Source organism: Drosophila arizonae, chromosome 2 (genome assembly GCF_054131065.1).
Source record: "Drosophila arizonae isolate 15081-1271.41 chromosome 2, UAZ_ARI_1.0, whole genome shotgun sequence".
In the NCBI taxonomy this organism is placed as follows: domain Eukaryota; kingdom Metazoa; phylum Arthropoda; class Insecta; order Diptera; family Drosophilidae; genus Drosophila; species Drosophila arizonae.
In genome coordinates, this window is record NC_142922.1 from 16090165 (window position 1) to 16114220 (window position 24056).

Genomic DNA, 24056 nt, shown 5'->3' on the forward strand with positions numbered 1-24056 from the left:
AAGGATGCCATACATTGAATTAAATGAGGAAACCATGCCTCTGTTGGATATGGCGGAATACCACAGTTTGTATATAGGTAACCTTGGTATAAGGTCATCAGCTATCATGTGCCAAGAAAGCCAAAGAAATTATTAGACAAAGCTAACAAATTATTGAATTTATAAATTTAAAAATCAGACTAAAAATTTGAAAATGTCTTGAAATAAATAATAAACATTATTTTGTTATAATTTATATAATTGGAATATATATTTGATTTATTTAGTGTTTAGCTTAAAACTAGGATAATACATTTTGGAAAATCAGTTTCAAGAAAAATAAATAATTTAGGTGCGTAGTAGAAATAAATCGCAGAAACTTGTTTGAATGTAAAAATGTGCTTTTTATTTGTGATACTCGTTCATATAGTGAAAAGAGTATATGGACTTTGGGCTGAATGCCCACTCGAAAGATCGATCAATAAATATGATGTCAAATCGTAAGCTATAACAGTTTACCAAAAACACGCATGGTGTTATGAGTTTCCGCTTGAGCTTTATATGAGTTGTAACTAGATGTAAATGCACTTAGGACTATTTAAATAGGCTGCCAGACTTGGGTTACTTGGGCACCAGCTGGGCGTGCTCCTCCAACTCCTCTTCGACCTCCCCATCTTTAAGCGACTCACTGGGCAGCTGACTTGACTGCAGCTCATCGTGATATTCGAGCACATCGCTCGGATGATGATGATGTCGTGCATTGAAGAGCTCGTCCTCCTGGTCCTCGCCACTGTCGTCGGCTTCATCGTCGGCAATCAGAGCGACGCGGGTATAGAGCTCCGACTTGGCCTCTCTCCGTTGGTAGAGCACTCCGCCCGCCACTCCCACGCCCACCAGTGATACAATAACAGCAATCACAAGCAGCGCAGCGGTCCAGCTCATGTACTGGACCTTGGCATCGGTTTCCAGTTGGGTCGGATTGGAGACATCCACCACGGTGCTGCGCACAACGTAGGCGTAGCAGTAGGTTTCATTGGTCTCAGCCAGCTTGCGCAGCTGGCTGCCCGGATAGCAGGTGCTGCACTGGGAGGCGCTGGGGCCAAAGCAGCGCAGGCAGCTCTTGTCACAGCTGGAGCAGATGCGACTGTGACGGGGTGTCAAAAGCACGGTGCTGCTGGAGTCACTGCTACGACGTCGACGTTCAGCCGCCTGCAGCGGATCGTTCAGATCGCTGAAAGTTCGATCTTTGCTGTGCAGCTCATTATCGACGTCTGGTATAGCATTAGCGGCTGTGATATCTGGATCGCTAAGCTCTACGTCCAGATCAAGCTCATCCGCATGAGTCTGGGGATAGGTGTGTTGGGGGCACTCGTCATAGCAAAGGTCCTGATAGAAGTAGCTGGGCTCCTGGCATTCTGTGAAGAGCAGTTAATGAAGAGAATTAGTTCACACCTGAGCGATGAATAGATAAGAGATAAGGAACTGGTTACAACTAACCAATGATGAGAAACCATTTACCTCCGAAACAGTGTTGATAAATGGTGCAGAGAAATTGGAAAATAGCAATGTTTAGTTAGTAGAGCAGTAGAAGAGTTGAAATTAAAACGTAAAAGAGTATTGTGTACGAAACATAGGCAACAAAAGAATTACATTTTGAATTATTTACTTTTTTTTATTTATCTGTTTTTTCTTTTTTTTTTTGCAATAGTTGAGTCTCAGCTGAAACTTTTCTATTAACAACAAATGTTTAAAAGCAAGCGCAGTAGTCCAAAAAACATGCTCAAAATAATAGTGGAAAATCAAGAGGGATGTGCGTGTGTGCTGTACCGAAACCAGTGTTGGAAAGTAAACAAGCCATAACGATGAACAGTGTGAGAGTGCATTAAACAACTATGTTAAATTACAGATTTTACGAGTTTAACGAATAGGAATACCAAATTACAGTGTTAATAATCACACAGCAGCACAGTACGCCGAGTACATGGGTTAAAAAAACAAAAAATTACACAACACTAAAGAGTACTTAGGAAATTTGAAAAGTTCAATGTTGCTAAATTTTTATAACTTTTTTTTTTTTTGTATTTTTGCCAAACTCACCTTGCTTTTGAGCTATACGAGAAGGGGACGGAGTGTTCAATTTTGTAACTGTCTAAAATGTTTTTGGACCACATTTCTTTTTGTTCTTACTGCGCAGTGAGAAAAACTTTGTTGTTGCAAAAAAAGTTTCGCAAAAATTTGTTTTGCGTAAATTAAATATTTTGTTACGTTTTCAATGCATTTATTTATTACTCAGATAGTTATATTGATAGATATACGTATATATATGTATACACTATATATAGTATAATTATATATAGTTATATATATATAATATATATATACACAAAAGATACATACAAAATTGTTGGTTCGAAATAGCGGCCATCAAATCTCATTTACAATAATATTTCAGTTTTACTTTCTTCTTATATTCATTATTTTTGTTTAATTTTTTTTTTTTTACATTTAAGTTTTAAGTTTTCGCACAAATTTAGTATTTTTTCGAAATTGCAGCTGGTTTATTTTTGTAATTTTAAATTTAACTTTAATTTTTAATAGCTACCCCAGGCCCTAGTACCATTTTAGTTTGTTTAAATTTCGATTTCTTTTGTTCGTCATTTTTCTTGTTTATATTATTATTTAGTTTGCGCTTAAATACTAATTTGGCTTTTATATTTTAGGTTTCCTTTTTCTGAAAAGTGTTGAAGCATAAGTACCGCAGCCAGCAATGAGTTATTGTAATTAAATGAAATTCATAAGTAGAGAACAAATTTGGAAAAACTTATGAAAAATTGTTTGGAAAATATATATACATATATATTGATTATTATTATTTTGTATTTTAGTTTGTAGTCTTATGATTTAGTTAGACATTTTCATTTTATTCTCGCTGCTATTTATGGTATATACTTGATTCAATATCAGTTTGTTGCAATTCGACATATATAAAACGGCTAAGTTATTGTTAAAAATTATTATTGATTTCTAATATCGGTTTGTGTTTTTATATCAGTTTGCTAAGTACAACGAGAAAATTAATCAAAGCAATTTAAGCAAAAATTAATATGTTTACAGTATATTTGTATTTAAAAAATTTATTTATTGTGCAATTACGATATGATTATTCATTTCAACAGCAAGCAACAAATAATTATCCGTATAGAGTGAACAAAAAATAAAAACATTAAACAAACAAAAATATTATATCAAATGATATGCGCTATGTATTACTATTTAAATTCTATAGATTGGAGTAATTAAACTGAGAGAAAGTTGTTTGATTTACGTTGTAATTATTGTTGCTTAGTGTATGACGGAGAGAGAGATAGAGATAGAGGAAAAGAGACAGAGAATTAGAAATAATTATTGCACTCGCGTTACGTTTTGATTTTGTTTCGATATTTTGTTAAACTTATTTTCCATTAGAGATGAGCACGAAAATAGAAAGAAAATGTATTCGTGTCGCTCATCTCTACAACCGACTACACACGTCAAAATAAATCTTTAAATGTTGGCAAAAGATGAACAACAAATATTTTAACAAAGATATGTGAGTGTTGTAAAACGATTCGATTTTGCTCTGATATGGAAATCAATTTAACTTTATTTTTACATTTTACATTTTAATTGTATACATTCTATATTGCAGCGCACAATATTAATGACTAGAAGTTTCTTGCTTACTTCTGGCATTTCCTCAACTTTTTTATGCGCTTTTATTGACGTTACATTTATTTAATTCGTTCCTATGCTCACTAGAAAATTAGCTAATTTTTATTTTATATTTTATTCATTCTTTATTACATTTTGTTCAATCTGGTTTTTATTTTTATTATTTTTTTCATATTGCAACTTTGTTAAAAACTGCAGGAACTTTTTCTATATATATGCATAAATTGTTAAGTTTACGTTTATATAATTTTTTAATTAGTTATTCCTGGTTTCTTGCCTACTTTAATATAATACGTAGTCGTACCCTACACCCTAGTATTTCGTTTTCGTTTATTTTAATTTTTTTATTTTTTATTACTTAATCAGAATATTTTTATTGTTTTTTAGTTACAGTTTTAATACAAAAATTGGTTTGCTTTGCTTTGACGCCTTAACACTAAAGTTTTATGCGACTTAGTTTTTTTCTCTTAAATGAATTTCAAAATTTTGTTCGTTAAGATTTACGTTTAAATTTTAGAAACAGTCTTTTACTATGAACTCTAAACTGTTGAACATTTATTGTTTTGTTTTGTTTTGCTTCGCATTGCGCGGCACACACAAATAATTACAAATAAAATATAATAAAAATTACTGCAGAAGAAAATGGCAGACAGTGCTGCTCAAACTGTAGCTATTTGGCTGGCCTGGCAATATCTGAAATGCATATATACGTAAAGATACATGTACACAGCACACACTCACACACATACACACTCAACAAAACGGGTTGAGCGCCACTGCCTCAAGAAGTCTGCTCAGTCAGCCAGAGCCTTTAAAAATGGCGCGTCAGGCCAACGCATTCAAAACTGTAGCAACCAAGGCGCAATGCATGCAAAACTATGCGAAAAATGACTTTGGCACAGGGAAATTGAAAACCCTTACTTTAAATGCATAAAAAAAATATGTAAAAATATTTATACAAAATAAAAAATATGACAAAATTAAACGAAAACAACGAACAAATTCAACTAAACTCTTAACAAATTAATTAAAAAATAGTCTTTAACTAAACATAACTACTATTTTAGTTCTGTTTGTGCGAAACAACCTTTTCTTTTGCTGTTAATATTGTTTCTGCTTGTCGTTAGCTGTCACGCCTACATTTAGTTGTATATGTGTATGTATAACTAGGTCTTACATTTAAATTTAACTACAAAAAGTTTTAGTATATTTTTTGGACTTGCAGTGTTTTTTTTTTGTTTCTTTTTTTTTTTTATATATGTATATATATTTGTTTTCTACGCTTATTTATTATGTTGGTTTTTGTTGCTTATTTTGCTATTGTTCAATTGATTTTCGACAGCTTAGAAAATGCTTTAATCAAGCACACAGAATGCTTTTGTCTATGTTTTTTTTGTTTGCTTGTGGATCAAACTTTAAACTTGGAATTGAAGTTTGTTCACATTTGTTTTTTTTTTTTTTTTTTTTTTTTACAGTGTTTGTTTGTTGGCTATGTAAATAGTTTTGCTTTTGTTATTGTTGAATTATCTAATGCTTTTGTTGCTGTTGCCATTGTTGTTGCTGTTGTTGTTGTTGTCAATGGCTTGTTTATAGTTTAGATAGAAGACTTGTGTTATGAGTAGAAAGATTAAAGACAAACCTAAACATTTCTGGTCGTTCCACTTGAGGCATGCAGCTGCATTGCTACGATCCTGGGCCATGCCCACTTCGCCCACCTGCAAGACAAAAGAAAATAGAGCCAATGCAAGAAGAAATACGTTAATAATCAATTCAAGACAGTGCGCAAATTTGTTGAATCAAGTGCAACGTGGCGTATGAGCAATATAAACAAAGACTCTTGGACAGTCTGCGCCAAGTATAACAGAACAACTTGTATAAATTAATAAACATTTTTGTAAAATTATAGAAAAGTAATAATAATAATAATATAGTTTAAGAGACGATAAATAGTATTAAATTTCAGTAGTATTCTGAATATATGTAAATATATAGTATAAATATAAACTTTTTTGTATACACTTTATACTGTATTCACTTTCTCTGTACTCCACGCTATTTATGCTCTGCAGAATATCTTCTGTACATGCAGTCGTATACCCCACATATGTATCCTGTATATATTAGTATTCATATTATATGTAGTATAAATATTGTTCAAACTTCTACAAATATACTCTTTGGCATACCAACTAATTAAAATACCTATAAATAAAAGCTATTATACTCTGTTGAACAGCTTGTCTATTAATTGTATAACAAAGTTCTTTACTTTTAGAAATATACCCTGTAAATAAATGATTGCCTAGAATTTTTTGACAGAGCTTAAACTTCAAATGGCTTTCTAGATCAGTTCAGTTGCGCTGATAGTTTCAAGTTTCCTTCTGGCAGCCCTTAAAGAGTTCGGCATTTAAATGCTGTGCTGGTTAAAGGTAATTTTGTATGCTCTATGTCTGACTGGGAGGACGGCCAGTTGGGTCGCTTTGGTGGGCCTGTCTGCTTTCCGTTGTGGTTCATTGCATGTTGCCGCCATGTCTGGCATTTCAGTTCCAAGTACTTAAGTATGTATGGAAAATGAACCGGGTGTGCTTGTGTGTGTTTATTTATTGCTGCCCTAACCAAAAAATGGTTGGCTAAATACGGCTATCTACGTCTTCTACTGCCCTCTCTCTCTCTCTCTGTCTCTCTTTCTCTGTCTGTATCTTTGCGTCTAACAGAACATTCACATGCGATGAGGTCGCGTGTTACCAACAGCTGAAATTGTTAGTTATGCAAAAAGTTTGCTAGCAGCAGCATAAAAAGTCAAAGGTCAGTGCACTTTTAGTTTATTACAGCATACACACACATACATACATATATATATACAACCTGCCAAAAATGTAGAAGCAACAAAAATACATTTCTGCAGCTTTTAAGCAACAAAAGCTGCTAGAAGGTTAAAGAACTGTCCATTTCAGAGTGAGAGAAATGCTTTGTGCCTATGCCAAGTGCACTTGAATAGCGCGCTGTAGTTTAGAGTGCAAGAATTTCAATAGTTGCTGCTGCGCTGGCTCTCAAACTGTACATGCAAAACGAATTTGAGTGCATTTAATGCTGCTGCTCCACTGCGCCTAACAATGGCAGGAAACGGCAAAAAATCGCGTAGCAAGAGCTTGGCACTTTGCCCATCATCGGCCAGTCCAAGATGCAAGCACAGAGTAAGTGTGCATGTGTCTGTGTGTGTGTGTCATGAATTGTGCCAAAAAAATTGGATTCAGTTTGCTAGCGATAGAAGAAGAAACTGAAATTGAGCATTTTCGTATGCTAAATAGTGGAAAATTTATGAGCAGCTTGTGCATTAAAGCTGCGCAAATTGTTAGTGCAAAAGAAAGACTCCAAGGAAAATTCGAAAGGGATGTGCAAAATGGTAAAAGGAAAAGCCAAAAGCAAGCCAAACAGTAACTCAAAATGTAAATCTACCTACACAGAGCGAACAGCTTGCAAAGCGTTGCCAAAAGGAAAAGCTCCTAAGCGTCTAAGGCCTGGCAGCCTGACTAGAAGTCATATACTACTATATAGTAGATCATATGTAGACCTAATATATCAATGTATGATAGCTCGTTTGCATTGTCTCTCAAGCCAGCCACATGCAAGCAGGCAAAGTTGTGCCGTTATCTTGACGTCGACTCAGTCGAGCGCGGACACTTTGTATGTGCTCATCCTCAGCTTCAGCTTCAGCTTGAGCTGCCACTTCGGTTTCGGTTTCGTCTTCAATCTCTGGCAAGCCGCTTGCAAAGCACTGCATACCCCAGAAAGTAAAAAAAAAAAACAAAAAAAAAACAGAAAAGAAAAAAAGCAAAAACAAACAAATATATCGCATTTATTGAGGCCTTAAAGCGCTGTCTGAATAATTATTTATTAATTATTTGTTTTTATTAATGTTAAGAAAAAGCAGTGTTAGAAAACTTACTAAGCATGTTTGTGTGATCTAAGCTTCTTCTTCTTCTCTTAGAGTTACAACTTTGACTTTGACTGAATATCAATTTATCGTCTACTGAAACTGAGGGAGATCTTGCTAAACTTGACTTAATGCTGAGCTACCCATGCTTTGCTTCTCTTCAATCTTCTACTTGTGTCTCTCCCCAGCACACTTTTCATTTCGCTTCTAGCTGCTCCTCTCACTAGATTTCTGCCCCTCCCTTTGCCTGAGCACTGGCCTGATTTTGTTGTTGTTGTTGTTGTTTATATTATTCAAATGGCATTGTGCTCACCTGTTGCATGTTGCGCCATTGTCCGCTGGCGTCGTGCTCGATGTCGTTGTGTGCCATATCGTTGCCATACAAATTGAACTGATTGCGCTGGCTCTTGTTGGGCTCGTCGTCGGGCTGCGAGGGCACCTCGGTGCCATAGAGTATCATGTCCCATTGTGTGATTTGGGCTGTAAGGCAACAAAATTGTATTAGAGCAGGCTGTGAATCGCTTCAACTCGAAATCAAAATCAAAATCAACATGAAAAAAAAAAAAAACAGACAAAATTACAAATGAAACTAAAATGGAAATATTCCTGGAAAATGTATAAACCAAACGAACCAAACCAACCCAAAAGGGGCGTGCAAGGGTCCAATAAATCTATCAGAGAACAAAACAAATGATGTGACAAAGGCTAAATACACACAATTTTCAAGTTGAGGACAAGTGATAAATGTGCAGCGTATATTTTTGGCTGCTGACAACCAACAGTAATAACAGCACTTGCACTTTGCACTCTGCACTCTGCTCGCTTCAGTTAACTGTTGGCCGTTTGCAGTTTGTACTTTTCAGTTTGAGCTTTGATTGATGAAAGTCTGCCAGTGGCTGTCAAACTGTTCACTAAGAATATTATAAGGAAACTTTAGAGCTCTTACAGCCAAGTATTTAACTCTACTTAAACTTGCTGTTCAAATTTGAAAAGTTATGCCAAAAGGTAAAAACTATCGCTGGCACAATCGATAGTATTTCATGTACTTCCATTTTTGGGATAGTTCAGTATATTTTTTGTTTTTTGTTTGACGTTGATTTATGGTCGAACTCAGCAAATAACTCAAATGGACTAGAGAGTACTTGAAGATCCTCTTTTTTATGGAATATTAATGTTGAATTTTCTTACATATTATTTAAAAAACATTTGTTTAATAAAAATGAATTCATTTAAGTTTTTATAAAATATTGAATTAATTTTAATCAAATTGAAATTTTGTTTTATTGAGTTTGATCTTTTTATATTTTGAAAAATGAATTTCCGTATTCATTTTCATTAATTATTTAATATAAAATATATGAAAAGCTAAAAATGTGTACTATTAGCCGTTGAGCTGTTAAGTCCAGTCCAGAGCGGACTATATATTTCATTTACCAGGGATATTATCAGCTAATAAAGGCAGATCTAATAAATGGCAATTGCTTCAGCTGAGGCTCAGCCAAGTGCAAACAGACGAGAGTCAGCTAAGAAGAAGAAGAAGCAGGTAAAATGGAAAACAGATTGATTGGGTTTCTCTCGTATTTCCATTGCTTACATCAAGTGCATTGCTTTCTCACATTGGACTCGTTGTGTGGACAAGAAAAATAATAGAGGAAGAAGAGTAAAGGAAATTAAGCAAAATCAGCTTGGAGCTAGTTAAGTGCACTTTTCCGTCTACCATTTGGTGAGGTGCCCTTGCGATAGCTGCTCGGCGCCAGCTGCAAAATGGTCTCCTCTGAGTCATCATCGCCAGCTGATTCCTCGGAGTCAACATTGGCATTCGCATTATCAGCGCTGTCGTCCTGGGGCGCCAGGACACCGGCGGCGGCCATCAGCAGCTGCTGTTTTTTGAGTATGCGCTGATCGGGCAAAAAACTGCTGCCGCCCGCGGGCAACATTGAGTGCGATGGAGGCGGCGGTGCGGACGGTGACTTCTTTGTGTTGCCCGGTTTGCTGCTGTTGACTGGTTTGGTGCTGCCGGTGCTGCTGCTGCTGCTGCTGCCAGCATTGCCCATTGTGGGCCGGAACAGGTCCACTTCAAATTGTTTGCCCTGTTTGCGTGGCGTAGGCTGCTGCTGTTGCTGCGTACCAGGCTTGGATTTGGGCTGGCTGCTGGTCACGTAGGGCTCCAGCTCGGGAAATATGGCCTGAATCTTTTCGTAGTGCTCGAATAGTTTCGGTATGCGCGAGTCCTGCTGGCTATTGTCCTTCACCTGTTTGGCTGCCTTGCCGGGTAGGCGTGGTCCCGTCGAGCCATTATTGCCGCGATTGTTGTTGCTGCTGCTGTTGTTCGAGTGGCTATTGTTAATTTCGCCTATGACTTTGCGCGTTTTTTCATCATAAAACTTTTCACTCGAGCTGCCTTTTGGGCGTTGCGTTTGCAGCCCATTTGCCTGGCCCTTGGACTTGCCACCGCCACCGCCACCGCCTCCTCCGCCACCGCCTCCTCCGCCTCCGCTGTGCTGCTGGGATATGCGATAATATTTGTTCTTGTTGCTGCCACTTCCACTGCTGCTGTTGCTGTTGCCGCTCTGCATGGTTTGTTCCTTTCTGTTGTTGGCCTTGCCATTGCCTGACTTGTTGCCCTTGTTGCCCTTGTTGTTGCCTTTGTTGTTTCCCTTACTGTTGTTGTTGTTGTTGTTGCTGTTGGTCTTGCCCAGCAGAACACCATATGTGGCAGAGATCTGCTGATAGCCCTGCTTGGGTGGGGGCACCGGCGGCAACGGATTGTTGGTCACCAAATTGGATTTATTGGGCGGCATTTTGCCCAGTGGCAGCTTGGCCCCACCTGCCGGCATCTGGGCGAAATTGTTGGGCGATATGAGGGGATACTGCGGCGAATAGACCTGGTGCAAGTTGCTGCTGGTGCTGCCCTGACCTCCACTCGAATTGGGCGTGGTCGCCTGCTCGTCGCTGCCGCCACGCGGCGTCGATATCGGATCCTTTGGATCGATGGTCAGCGTGGTCCCATAGAAGATCAGCGACCATTCGCGCAACAGGGCGTGGCCTGATTCGAGTTCGGGGGTTTTTCGATTTTTTGTTTGTGGTGGATGTTTTGTTAGCAATGGGTGAGTTAATGCGTGTTAGGTTGTGTGTGTGGTTCCACAGAAAGCGCAGCATGTAGAATTGTTTCGTTTGAACAGCTCTTGATACATATAGCTCATATATAAGTATAGATAACTGGCGCAAACTTACCCATGTAGCGTCCCTCGTTGTGTATCTCCAGCTGCCAGTTGCCGTGCGGCGACTCGCCCCACGTGTGCACCGACATGAAGGGCCACTGGTTGAAGCCGGAACGTGAATTATCATGAATGCTGTGGGGGAATATGCAATGGAGAGTTTACTATAGGTCGCTTAGAGATATTCGATAATCAATTTCTTAGTCTTATAACTGAATACAATCTTTCCTTTATCCCATCGATCTTTGAACTAAACTTGAAGTCTTTACTCTAATCACTTCACTTTACTGTAGAAACTTCATATGCATTTCAACTGTTTCCCGCTTCGTCCCTCACTCAACTCACCGCGATGTTAGTAGCGTCACCCTCGTATTTGCGGGCGAGCGCAGGTATAGCTGTATATCGCCGCGTCGCTGGGAGGTTAGGGTGATCTTGGCCTGGACGTGCTCCAGGTAATTGACCGAGAGGCAGTGATTGACGGCCAGTTGCAATGTGATGTGCTTGCGTGGCGGAATGGCTCTGCAAGAGTGAGGAATATGAAATTGAATGAAATCTGATGTGAATATATTCAAGGGTTCGCTCGGTGACTCACTTGTCCACGTGGGGAGCATTGATTTCGCAGCGCTGCTGCTCGGGCACCGTTTTCCAGGTGCGCGCGACGCGTACCATATCGGACGCATCCATGAGGCCATAGCCAAAGGAGTGGCTCACACGTCGGCCAACACCGTTGATCGACCAGCTGGAATCCTTGAGATTCGCTGGCTTTGCGGTGCGCACCACAATGTGCTGCAGGTCGCGCCAGGTCAGATTCTGATTCGACTGCAGCACCAGGGCTGCAATGCCCGCGGCGAGCGGTGCCGAGGCCGAGGTGCCCGTATGCGATGCGGTACATGAATGATGCAAATCTGTGGTGACCACCTGCTTCTCGCTCTGCCCGCCGCTGCTGTAGGTGGTGGCCAGCGTGGAGCTGCATTTCTCCGAATACCATGGCACGTTGCCCTCCTCGGTGGCGCTCGATATGGACAGCGTCCATATGGAGTTCGTATAGCCATCGCAATTGCAATTGTCCATCTCCCTGCCCCCATTGCCAGATGCCCAAATGAAGATGCTTCCCTTGCCGCCACGCCCCTTCGTCGTGCCCTCGATGAAGGCGCGTGAGGCCAGCTCGCCGGGCCCATCCACCGTCTTGCCATCGTCGTCCGGCCCCCACGAGGCGCTGTAGATGTCAATGTGCTGCGGATTGAGCGAAAGCGAACGCGCCTCCACAGCATCAGTCACATCACCGTCCAGCATACGCACACCGCCCACACTTGCCCCATAAGCAATGCCCACCGCGCAGAACGAGTTGTTCGCTGTGGCAGCCACCTCGCCCGCGCATCGAGTGCCGTGGCGATTCGAGTCGGTCATGTCGTAGTGCGGCATCGGGTCATCATCGTGGCTATTCACATCGTACGAGGCCTTGGGATCCTGTCGAAGGGACAAACACACAATGTTAGAAAACCCTTGCCCCCTGATATATGCATGTTGTTGTCTGTATTACGTAGTTCTGCTCAATGTCCGGATGATTGGACTCCAGTCCATCGTCGAGTATGGTCACCACGACGCCCTTGCCAGTTATGCCCTCCTTCCAGGCGGGTATCACATTCATGTCCAGACCATTGCCTCGATTCTGTGGAATATAGATGCCTTAGCTTCAGCTCCAAGCCCAACAAGTTCACCCACTTACCAGATACCACATCTGCGGCCACTTCGGGTCATCGAAGGACACTGCATCCACCAGCGACATGGCCCGGGACGAGGTTCGCGATGGCCGCATTCGTATGAAATCGCGCTTCGAACGCGACTTGGCCCGTTGCTGTTTGGCCCAATGCACGCGCTCGTCCAAGTCGAGGCGGGTCTGATGGTGTGAGGCGGGCGTCAGGGAGCGCTTCGACACCTTGTGATGCGCGAAATGGTAGTGATCATCGAAGATCTGTGGAATGAAACGTAAATCGAAAACAATTAGCTTGCATGTGAAGAAACAGAAACTAAGAAATATCAGGGAAGTTAGGGAATTGAATTCGATTTGAGTTCTTGGCCTGGAGATTATATAATATTCATATAAGATTTCTAATAAATTCTAAAGCAAATCAGACAGAGTTTAATATACATATATTGCATCTTTAAAGCTCATCAAGGTTGTAAGCTCAAATTTGCAAGCAAGAAGTTAGATATCGTCCAACTTCTCCGTTAGTTTAACGAAAATCGATTATCGATTTCGATTTATGTTTGCCATCAAAGTATTATTATCGAAGTAGTCTTAGCAAAGCTCGTCAATTGCAAAGACTTGTAGACCCTAAACATCATCTCTTGTAATTATTAGAATTTTAAAAAATATTCAGTAACTTTTTCTTGCCACATTCGACTTGAAAATGGCGCCGCGAATGAATAAAATCCGTGAGATTGCGGAAAAGCTATTCACGCCCTCGGAGATAAGTCGTTTCAATGCCTTTCGAAACACGCTTTCAGAGAAGTACCTATCGCCGAGTGCGTACAACTTCAAGTGGAACTTCAAGCGACCCGTTTGGTCAGTGAAAATGCCCCAGTGGATGAATTCGCGTTACTTTACGTCTTCGCGTAAGTGCGACGTGCTCAGTTGCTGGGAATTCCTATAACCAGAGCTTGCTTCCATTCACAGAGTCTAGCGAGGAGTGCTGTCGCGAGCAGCCGCCGTGTGATTACGACTGGGACGCTTACCATCCACGGGGTCCGCCGTATGAGCCGCGCCACTCTCACTCTTGGTATCCGGATCCGGAGTTTTTGAAGGAGTCTGAGAATATAGTGTTCTATCCCGTGGGCGATGAGTGGAAGAAACCACCGAATCCGAAGGGAAAGGTCGTTCCGCCCATGGATCGCACATTTCGCTCTAAGTTCGTCAATTTTGGACCTGCTCATCCGGCGGCCCATGGTGTGCTCCGCATGATGCTGGAGCTAGACAATGAGACGGTGTTGTCGGCCGACCCCCACATTGGCTTACTTCATCGCGGCACCGAGAAACTGATCGAGCACAAGACATATACACAGGCCGTGCCCTATTTCGCTCGCACCGACTACGTGTCCTGCATGTCCTGCGAGCAGGCCTACGCCCTGGCCGTGGAGAAGCTGCTGAACATCGAGGTCCCGCCCCGGGCCAAGTACATACGCACCTTGTGCGGGGAGCTGATGCGCCTCACCAACCACACCATGGCCATTGGCACCTCTGTGCTGGACTGTGGCGCTATTACGCCCCTCTTCTGGCTGTTCGAGGAGCGCGAGAAGCTGTACGAGTTCTCCGAGCGTCTGTCCGGGGCTCGCCTCCACGCGGCCTATATACGGCCCGGTGGTGTGGCCATGGATATGCCCCTGGGGTACGGCAAGGATCTGTATGAATTCCTCAAGGCCTTCACCCATCGGCTCGATGAGGTCGAGGATGTTGTCACCGATAATCGAATTTGGCGCATGCGCAACATTGACATCGGCCGAATCTCGGCGCACGAGGCACTCAACTATGGCTGCACGGGACCCGTGCTGCGGGCCACTGGGGTCAAGTGGGACCTGCGCAAGCAGCAGCCCTACGATGCCTATGCCGCAATGAAATTCAATGTGCCCATCGGGTCGCAGGGCGACTGCTACGATCGCTATCTGGTGCGCATGCGTGAGATGCGCGAGTCGTGCAGCATCATGCTGCAGTGCCTGGACCAGATGCCCCCGGGCAACATCAAGGTGGACGATCGCAAGGTAGCGCCGCCCCAGCGCAGCAAGATGAAGACGGGCATGGAGGATCTGATACATCATTTCAAGTTCTTCTCGCAGGGCTACAACGTGCCGCCCGGCGCGACGTACACGGCCATTGAGTCGCCCAAGGGCGAATTTGGCGTTTATCTCGTCTCCGACGGCGGCTCTCGGCCCTATCGCTGCAAGATTCGGGCTGCCTCCTACACGCATCTGGCGCTGCTCAGCAAGCTGTCCCCATCGTATCTCTTGGCCGACGTTGTGGCCATTATTGGCTCACTGGACATTGTCTTTGGTGAGATCGATCGCTAATTGTGCCTCTGAGAAATTATTGAATAAAGATCTACGTGCTTTAAAAGCAACCAGCGGGATCTGGTATATGTTTCGAAATCATAGAGAACTGACTTAAGCTTTAAGTTCGTGACCATCAAGTGGCTGTCAAACTTACATACCTAAGACTGTCAAACTTTTACACTTTGCCCATAAGATTTTCTATTATGTTCTCAAACTCAGTTTCGATTATGAAATAGAAACTACACTTAATTTCTAACAATTAAAAATCACAACTGTGCACAACTATTTAATGTGAGCCAGTGGCTTTAAAACTGTTGGGCTCATTAATGTGCAGTAGACTTTTTCCTTTAAATTATTTGATTGCCAAAATCTAAGCTAGTGATTTTTTAACTTTTTCAGTGCCTCAGCTTTGTCACCATCATTGCATGTGACTGTCGAACTTTATCAACGTGTGACTGTCAAACTTTGTTTGTGTGTGTTTTAGAGACCTGCACGCTGCACACGGAAATGCCCGTTGCTGTTAAATTTGATGCGTGTTTGTGTCACAGCTCCAAACTGTAGCTGACATTTAATTACACACTCTTCAACGAGAACGGAGGCCACAACAAGCGCTGCGGCGTCAAGGCAAACACCATCAACTAAATTCAAATGTGAGTAACGATAAGACAGACAGCCACATCATATATGTAATTACAGTCCATTAGAGGGAGAAGTTGTTGACAGATATAAAGAAAATGTTGGCAAACAGTTTTAAATAACTACTCATACACACAAACACACACACAGACACAAACGCACACACACAATAGGTTTTAATTATATATTTTGGTTTATTCGTGTAAAATTCAGTGCTGCAAGTGGCCAGAGTTGCCAGATGGGCCAACTTCGTCTCTGGAATTTCTTCATAATTGCATTTCATTGTATGAAATTCCTCAGTAAATTACAATTGAAATGCATGCCGACGATTTTGCAATTACATTTAGTTATGCTTCAGGAATGCCTTGCCGCACGGGACATTCACTTTACTTGGCCAACTGGAATTATGTGGAAGGAATTTTTGTTTGCTTGCCGGGAAAACCATAAGCAAATATTCTATATATATAATATATATATATGTAGCAGCTATTAAATTCAGTTGAAGGCAGTGAAAATGAAATACAATAAAAGGGATAATTAAGTGAAGAAACTGAGAGGCTGAAAAAAAGAAACAAAACAAAAAAAAAAAAATCATATTGTTTAGTAACGAATGTGTGTGCAAGGTAAATTCTGTATTTATACATTGGCAAGCATTTGTATAAAATACATCCACAAGAAAACAAACAATAGATGTAAACTCTTAAATTTCATGGGTTGCAGTTCTATTACACTGACAAGCAGCTGGCAACCCTGCCAACTGCGTGCACTAGAGCGAGCTGTGTTGACAGCACGGCAGAGTAAATTGTGTGCACATGAGTGTGCGTGTGTGTGCGTAACATACGCTCTTCAGTATTGCCAAAAACTTCTACATACATAAAGCATTAGAGGGCGAGACAGAGAGAGATAGAGAGAGCTCGATGGAAACTGTAAGTGAGAGCACTACACACACGCACACACACACACATACACACGCACGCACGCACACACGCATGCATCATTAAGCGCTTTACAAATATTGTCATTGACCGAAAGTCCGGCCAGGTGCAGCAACGCGCTGCAAGAACAACAAGCGATTGCAGTGCGCATAAAAGTATGCAACACAATTTATTTATACCCACGGCAGGATGCCGCCTATCGATTTGAATTTGCGGCAGCAGCTGCTGGACCTGAACATATGTGCGTATGAGTGTGTGTGTGTGTCATCGTGTGTGTGTGTGTGAGTGTGTGTGTGTGTGTGTGTGTCTGTGTGTGTGTACTTAATTGTCGGCGTATGTTTTGAGAGAGCTTGACAAACGGACGCTCGTGTCGCCTATTGCAGGCCTAGAAACAAAATGCCCAGCCCACAGCCTCTGTGTCCCCGCCATATGCCAGCCCGCTGTACGTCCCCCTCGCATCCTGCGGAGCACTAAAATTTTAATTGCAGCCACTCTCTGGCCGTACGTGCTGTCCCGCACTGCCAGCTCGTTTGAAATTTTATGCTAGCTGCTCCCACCTCTAAGCCCACACTCCCACTATTTCTCTCTCTCTCCCTCTCCCTCTCTTCCGACTGCGGGGTCTATCAAGTTTATTAATTTATGCAGCCCAGCAGCAGCTGCTGTGGGAAGAGGACTTACCGGGAGTGTCAGAGGAAACGGCAGTCGGTCCGGAACGGATCTACATACTAGTTAGTTAAAGATACTCCCCGAACTGCCCGCATACATATGCAATTTTTATACAACATTTTAATTGAGTTTGGTGTCAAAGTTAAGTTTATAGCTCAGTCCTGAAATCAGTTGGAGCGTGGCCCATTTTTAGGGTCCTCTGGCTCTGGACGAGCTTAGTTTTAATTGTTTTGTTGCGGTTTCAATTAAAATTGACTTACGGCTTCAATCTGCTTCTGAGCTTCTCTCTTTCCCTATGCTCTTCCACATCGATGTCTCTCTCTCTCTCTCTCTCTCTCTCTCTCTCTCTCTCTCTCTCTCTCTCTCTCTATCACTGTTGCCATCAAATTTAAGTGCTAATGCAGCGCACGTTGATGGATTAATGGATATTCTGTGTGCTGTCTATGTGCATGTGTGTGCGTGTGTGTGGGAGTATACACATAAGCATTAACTTTTACAGGCCATTTGCTGCGTAGGCTCGTAAATATAAATACAAGACTCGACTAGTGAAAGCCTTAGCAAAACAAACGTATTTTCTAATATCTAGGTTTAGCTGAGCTGCAAGCTCATTGAATAAGAGGCGCATAAAATTTAATGGCTGTTCCTTGATTAAACCCACTTGACCAAACTTTAATTACTTGTGGATTATATTACTTTTATTGCACTTTTCAAGTAGGATCATTGAAGAACTATTTAACTATTAACAAAGTTTTTCATAATCAATAAAAATTTCCTCTCTTTCATAATCCATAAAATATAGGCATGCTTAATTCTTTCTGCTGCTCTGTTTCTCTTTTTGTCTCTCTTTCTCTACATATTTTTCTATCCTCACATTCATTCCGCTCTCCTTTTCTGTTCCTGCTCTCAATTTCCCAGCTATATATAAATGCTTTAATAAGGTGCCTACGTTTTTCACTCTCCTTTCTTTCAATCGCACTGTGCGTGACTCTCTCTCTCTCTCTCTCTCTCACTCAGTTTCCCTCTCTTTCACACTGTAACGTAAAACCAGCCAATTTTCTAGTGCATTTGTCACAGGCAACAAAGTGGACCAGTACAAAGCAATAAAGCCACAACAGATTGCAACAACAGGCGGAGCATAGGAAGAGATGGAGAGAGAGCCACAGAGAGAGAGAGAGAGAATGAGACTGAATCAGTCAGAGAGACAGAGAGGCAGAGTAATATGTTAAGCTGTGAATAATGTGAAACGTGCAGTGCAGTTCGGGAACGAGCAAAGCTCTTAAAATTGTCAACAATTTAATTAATCAGCTTGGTGAGTAGAAAAAAGGTAGTGTGAATTGAACCAACGGAGAGATGAGGCGTGGCAGCCAGATTAGCCACTGGGCTGGCTGGCTAGCTGGCTGGCTGACTGGCTGACTGGCTGGCTGGCTGACTGGCTGGCTGGCTGACTGGCTATGAATGCGGTTTTTGCAAATCGCTCGTCACGTCTGCCACGCTCAATTGCCAGCGCGAGTGGTTAATTTTTAAGCAGAATCTCTAACCAGACAGACGGACACACAGACAGACAGACGGGCAGACAAACTGGCAGACAAACAGGCAGCTAGAGCAGTGGGCTGTGGGCGGTCGAAGGAGTCAACCAATATAAATATGTACAACGTTTAATTAGCTGCGAATTAATTATGCTCCAGAGCCGACGATGAGCTAAATCTGCGGCTTCTGGCGACGCTTGGATACAAGCTTAGCTATTCAATTAACAGATAGAGCTGTTAGAGAATTATGTGGATGGCAGCTAATCCAGTGTGGTCAGGCCCTTAGCTAATGATTTTAATGTGGATATTATAATTGATAGTTCAACTAATTGAAGTCGGTGCTGAAGGGGTAAGCAGAGGCTTTACTTGTGGAATACGTTACCCAAATGTGACATGTCAGAAAAATACAAATTTGATGTTTTACTCATGGTTTTTTAATATTCTACGTATTTGGTAGACTTATATCGTTTTACGCTCGCTGTGCCATAGCCAATTTTCAGCAGCATTGCGAAGCTGCCAGCTGCAGTTGACATCTTACGCAGCTTGTGTGTGATATTTCACAGCTTTTGACCTTGCGGGCTCCGTGCACCTGTCACACAATGTTCAACGCAAGGTGCAAAAAAATACACTTTTCTGAAATGCTGTGTCACAGGTCAAGCGCATAAACAGGCGTTAGACAGCAAAGGAATATGCTGCAGGCTGCAGCGTTTGTTGTTGTTGTTGCTTTAGGATAATGGGAGTTATAGAGGTATTAGAGAAGTTTTGACTGGAATTTAGAATTTGACTGGAATTTAGATATGCAAGCGATGCTTTGAAATGCTTCGAAACATATGCATATTTATATACATATATGTATATTATTAAGAAGTATATGAAAAGAGAGAGAGAGAGACAGAGAGAGAGATTGAAGTCAACTTAAGCTGGAGAATTAATATTTAATACATATTTATATATAAGTATACTTTTAAGAAGATAGAGAGAGAGAGAGAGAGAGAGATAGAAGTCAACTTAAGCTGGAGAATTAATATTCAATACATATTTATATATATGTATACTTTTAAGAAGTATACGAAGAGTGAGTGAGAGAGAGATAGAGAGAGAGAGAGAGATAGAAGTCAACTTAAACTGGAGAATTAATATTCAATACAGTCTCAAATGCAATTGCAGCTTCTGCAAAACACATGCTTTATAAGTACTTATACAATGAGCTTTAGCTAAACTGAAATTCTTAAGCAGCAATATTGAATTTTTCTGCAAACTTTTGCTGAGCTTTGATGCAGCTTGCTGACGGCAGCTTCCCTCATATCAGATTTCCTTGATGCCGTCCGATACCTGCGATGGCTGCTGGACCACAAATGTTGCTCGGGGCATTCTCATGCATATGAATATTGCATTTGTTGGGAATCCGCTGTTGTTGTTGTTGCCCGTTGCTTGTTGCCTGTTGCTTGTTGGTTGTTATGTGAAAGCTATAAAATGAAAATTGCTTGTTTTTTTATCGCACAATTGTTGACGTTCGGCTTTTGTTAAAATATTTATGAAAAGTGGAGCCGGTTTGTGCCAAACAATTGCTGGATTGGGTGCACTCAATGTACAGTTGTGCGGCCAATATTGCCACAGAGTACACACACGCAGACGCACACACATATATACAATGAGACTGTAACAAGCCAGAGCAGAGACCACAATATATAAAGTGAGCATAAAAAAGAGCAAAAGAAACTTTTGCCTGCATATTTATGGCTTTTGCTCTTTATTTGCTAAAAGCAAACAATAAATTGAGTTTATTTATGCCTTGCCACGCCCACTTGACTTTGGATGTATGTTTCTGTTGGCTTCTGTCTGCTTGGCAGGCAAATCTTAAGACTGATAATAAACTAATTCCTGGGCCATTGGCGAGCTGTGTGCTAGGTAAATAGCCTTCAGCTAGTTCAGCCATAGATAAACAGGTCGGGTTCGTGGGTCCAGCATATGCCTGCTATCCGCATGACTCTAGAGACCCAGTCTAGTCCAGGGGTTAGTCAGACAGTGCAAATCTACCCCCAGTCACATAGACACAACATAATTGTTTATGTATAGCCCACGAATTCGGCACATAAGATGTTTCTATATATATTTTTTTCCGCTTCTTTTCGCATTCAGGTGAGCGGGCTTACCCTCAGATTGGGCAGGCGAGCTGGCCTGGCAGCCCTTGGGCCCAAATGCATGTCAAACTGTCCCCTGTGGATAACGTAGCGTAAGGGTAACGCAAGAGGCAAAAACTTTTAGCTAGCCGAAAGGAAAAGAAAAAAAAAAAACATTTAATAAAGCAAAAGATCAGCAGCTGTAAATTTGAGCTCGGTCTTGAGCTCTGCTTTTTATGGGATTTTGGGGAGCAATATCTTAGTCAATGTTACTTTTAAGGGTTGCTATTGTTACGCGTAGTCAACGTGCGTGTCTTTGCGAGGGTTTCTGCCCTTGGCAATGCGGCTGCTGATGTATTAAAAACTCACCTTTGTAGCTATTCCAGCGTGGCCAAATCAGCCATTTGCTTAATAAGAAATTCGTTCTCTAAGCTAAGCTAAGTCTATCGTAAAACATGAAGTTCGAAATGAACCTTTCAGACAGCTTTAAGGACAGCATGTATGTATATATTGATATGGATGCGCGTGATATACATATATTTATATAAAATATATATTCCATTTGAATTTCAAAATGATTTTAATGAGCCGTCAATTAAAAGTAGCCCCTACATCATATCAATTTCGATTGGGTAATTCAGTAGCTTAACACATCATGTCACACATATAATGGCAAGCTTAAAGGGTTTATTTTATAATTTATGCAAATGGAAATTTAATACTTGTATATTATCTATTAAAGCAGTTACCGCACAATGATTGACAGTTAATTAATGGGGGAAAAAAGCATAGTTAATATGCATATGCAAATGCCAAATGCAATTTGCAAATTTGCTCAAAACTCTCGCAATGCTGTGTAAATGATAATTGAAAAATTGTGGGAATATTTATTTAAAGCTGATGCCTCAAATTGAGGAGCAAAGCGTGATGGTGGTTAAATATGAATGCCATGAATGGGATAAGCGACGGCAAATAAAAAATATCATTTACAAATCCAACAACAACAACAACAACAACAATGATGCTGTATAAAATGTCATATGGCACATGTGTTGCAGTTCAATTGATGTTATTGAATGGGAGCGGACATTATCGTGCATTTAAATCACACGATTTCATAAATAACGAGCAACACTTTACAGCAAACACAAATACATGCATACATACATACATATATATATGTATATACATGTATTGCTGCAGATTTACCAACATGCCTGAGTTGATATAAGCTACGCATTCTTAATTTATTGTATATATTTATTTACATTTATTTTATTTTATTTTTTTCAATACCGAAACGAATTGCATTTTCAATTATTGGCAATGCATTAAATTGTGCACATGCCGGAATAATGGCATTAATTAAGTTAGTGCAAACATGTCAAACTGTCGTGCATGTCAAACTGTATTGCACTAGCACACACTTATGCCTAACCACAACCACAACAACAACAACAACTGCGAGTCATTATCTCAAGTTATGCTAAATGACAACAATTTAATGGTCAAATCATTCGAAATGGGTCACAGCAGGAGTCTGGCCAGGCCAAGCCAAGTTAGTTGGGGTCGAATCAGTCAACAACTTTCGACACTGTTTCCACTGATGCCAGAGCTGATCCAATCCCACTCGGGCATCCCAATCATCAAAGCTGCATCAGTCACTCGGACAGGCAGCGCGCCACTTGTCAAAATTGGTAAGCAAAATAGTAGCCAGTGCGATGCCAAAGCGACAGCTGTGCCAAAAATGATTTACGACCAGCAAACTCTGACAATCATTTCCCAGCGAAAAACTGTCTGGCAACTCCAGACGAAGAACATCTAATTTAAAATTACATTTGCATAAGTCAAACTGTGAGGCTTTGCTGCTGAGATTTTGGCACATTTAAATAGATAACGCTGGAAATTGATTTAAATTTATTATTATTATAGCTGGGTCTGTTCAAAACTGTATGCCTATAGCTGCTACAGTTCCCCAGAGAGCTGACTTAATTTATTGTGATCGATGGCTCAGTGCTTGCGCAGTTGCATATAAATATTATGTTTTATAGTATTTTTTTTTTTTTTTTTGTTTGGTTCCATTTTACACTTTTGCCGGCTTTACAACAAAAAAACATTTTGACAAGCGAAAAAAGAATCTTTAAAAAACCTTTTATTGGCGCCGAGCATATAAAACACGAAAAAGAGGTAGAAAATCTCTGACTCTTTGAATCGTATTGGTTAACTACGGGTATTTGCTTTGGTGACCCTTCGTCTCGCATCTCGCGTCTCACGCCTCGTCCGTTCGTCGGGTTGTCCTTTTTCCTGTGCATTTCGAGCAATCCACAGGCATTCGGCACACACAGTCGTGTGTGTGGACAGCCCAGTGAATTTATTGACTTTTCCGAAATGGCTGCAACTTTTCGCTGGATGTTTCATTATTTGATTGGAAAGTCAAGCTCTTTAGCTGAAATATATTTCAATTGCATTTAAAGTGTTGAAAATAGTAGAACTATATATATCGTGGATGGAAACGAATGTTAACAGAGCAAACTCTGCCCACTTTCTAGGCGATTAAGCCCCAAGTTGAGTCTTCTGAGAAGTCTGATGCAAATCCGCATAGTTTCGCTTCCCACTTATAAAGTAAATTGGCTTAAAAGTCCACTAATGCCTTCATTTCGTGGTATTTATGGGTTCTTTGCCTAGTCCCAAGTTATCTATGCACTCTTATCCTGCACTGCAGTGTGTGTCTACAGTGAGTGCAACATGTTTTCGATAAGCATTTTCATGCTCTTATGATGCATAAACAAATATTACGCATACGCCATGTGTGCCAGTCGATGCATTGAAATCGCCAGGCGCATTCGGGCGAAAACAGAAGCAATGAAGCCAAGCGAACTAACCAAACCAAACCCAGGCCGAACCGAATAGAACAGAACTGAGTGAACTTAACTTGGGTGCCGTTGGTTGTAGCTGGGGCTCGTGGGTTTGGGTCGAACCACAACTTGAGCACAGCTGCAAACCACTTTACCAAATTCTTGTATCTGGGATGCAAACTATCTCAACTCGAACTAAAGGAGTGCAATATATATGCCATGTATTATGTGTGCGCTTATAATTACAGTCGGCTTTTGAATTTTTGAATACCCAGGCAGGCAAAGATTGCAAGGGTATATAATACAAATATAATAAATATTGGTATATCTGGCAGATCATGTCAGATTGATTATAATTGGAATGATTGATCGTAATTTATATAGTAATTTTCCAATTACATATTATCATTATGTCTTTTTGCGTTAAACTAC

At 41.0% G+C, this 24056-nt stretch overlaps 2 protein-coding genes across 7 annotated transcripts in view; one reads left to right on the forward strand and one right to left on the reverse strand.

Annotated features, from left to right (window-relative positions):
* Positions 1-359: 359 nt before the first annotated feature.
* Positions 360-24056, reverse strand: part of Fur1 (Furin-like protease 1) — a 173982-nt gene continuing 150285 nt past the window's right edge. For 5 of the 6 annotated variants that reach the window (XM_018019270.2, XM_089476491.1, XM_089476495.1 and 2 more), the window contains 9 exons: positions 12569-12814; positions 12383-12511; positions 11435-12309; positions 11188-11361; positions 10859-10977; positions 9342-10670; positions 7938-8104; positions 5330-5405; positions 360-1394 (listed from right to left, as the gene is read on the reverse strand). In XM_018019270.2, coding sequence (XP_017874759.1) covers positions 601-1394; positions 5330-5405; positions 7938-8104; positions 9342-10670; positions 10859-10977; positions 11188-11361; positions 11435-12309; positions 12383-12511; positions 12569-12814 — 3909 coding nt within the window. In that variant the 3' untranslated portion in view covers positions 360-600. Of the gene's footprint in view, positions 1395-5329; positions 5406-7574; positions 7884-7937; positions 8105-9341; positions 10671-10858; positions 10978-11187; positions 11362-11434; positions 12310-12382; positions 12512-12568; positions 12815-24056 lie in introns of those variants that run through there. The other variant, XM_018019289.2, reaches the window with a different exon arrangement.
* ND-49L (NADH dehydrogenase (ubiquinone) 49 kDa subunit-like) lies at positions 13155-15171 on the forward strand. Its single transcript, XM_018000283.2, has 2 exons — positions 13155-13458; positions 13520-15171. Exons 1-2 carry the CDS (start codon positions 13254-13256, stop codon positions 14902-14904), a joined length of 1590 nt encoding a protein of 529 aa, XP_017855772.1. The 5' UTR covers positions 13155-13253; the 3' UTR covers positions 14905-15171.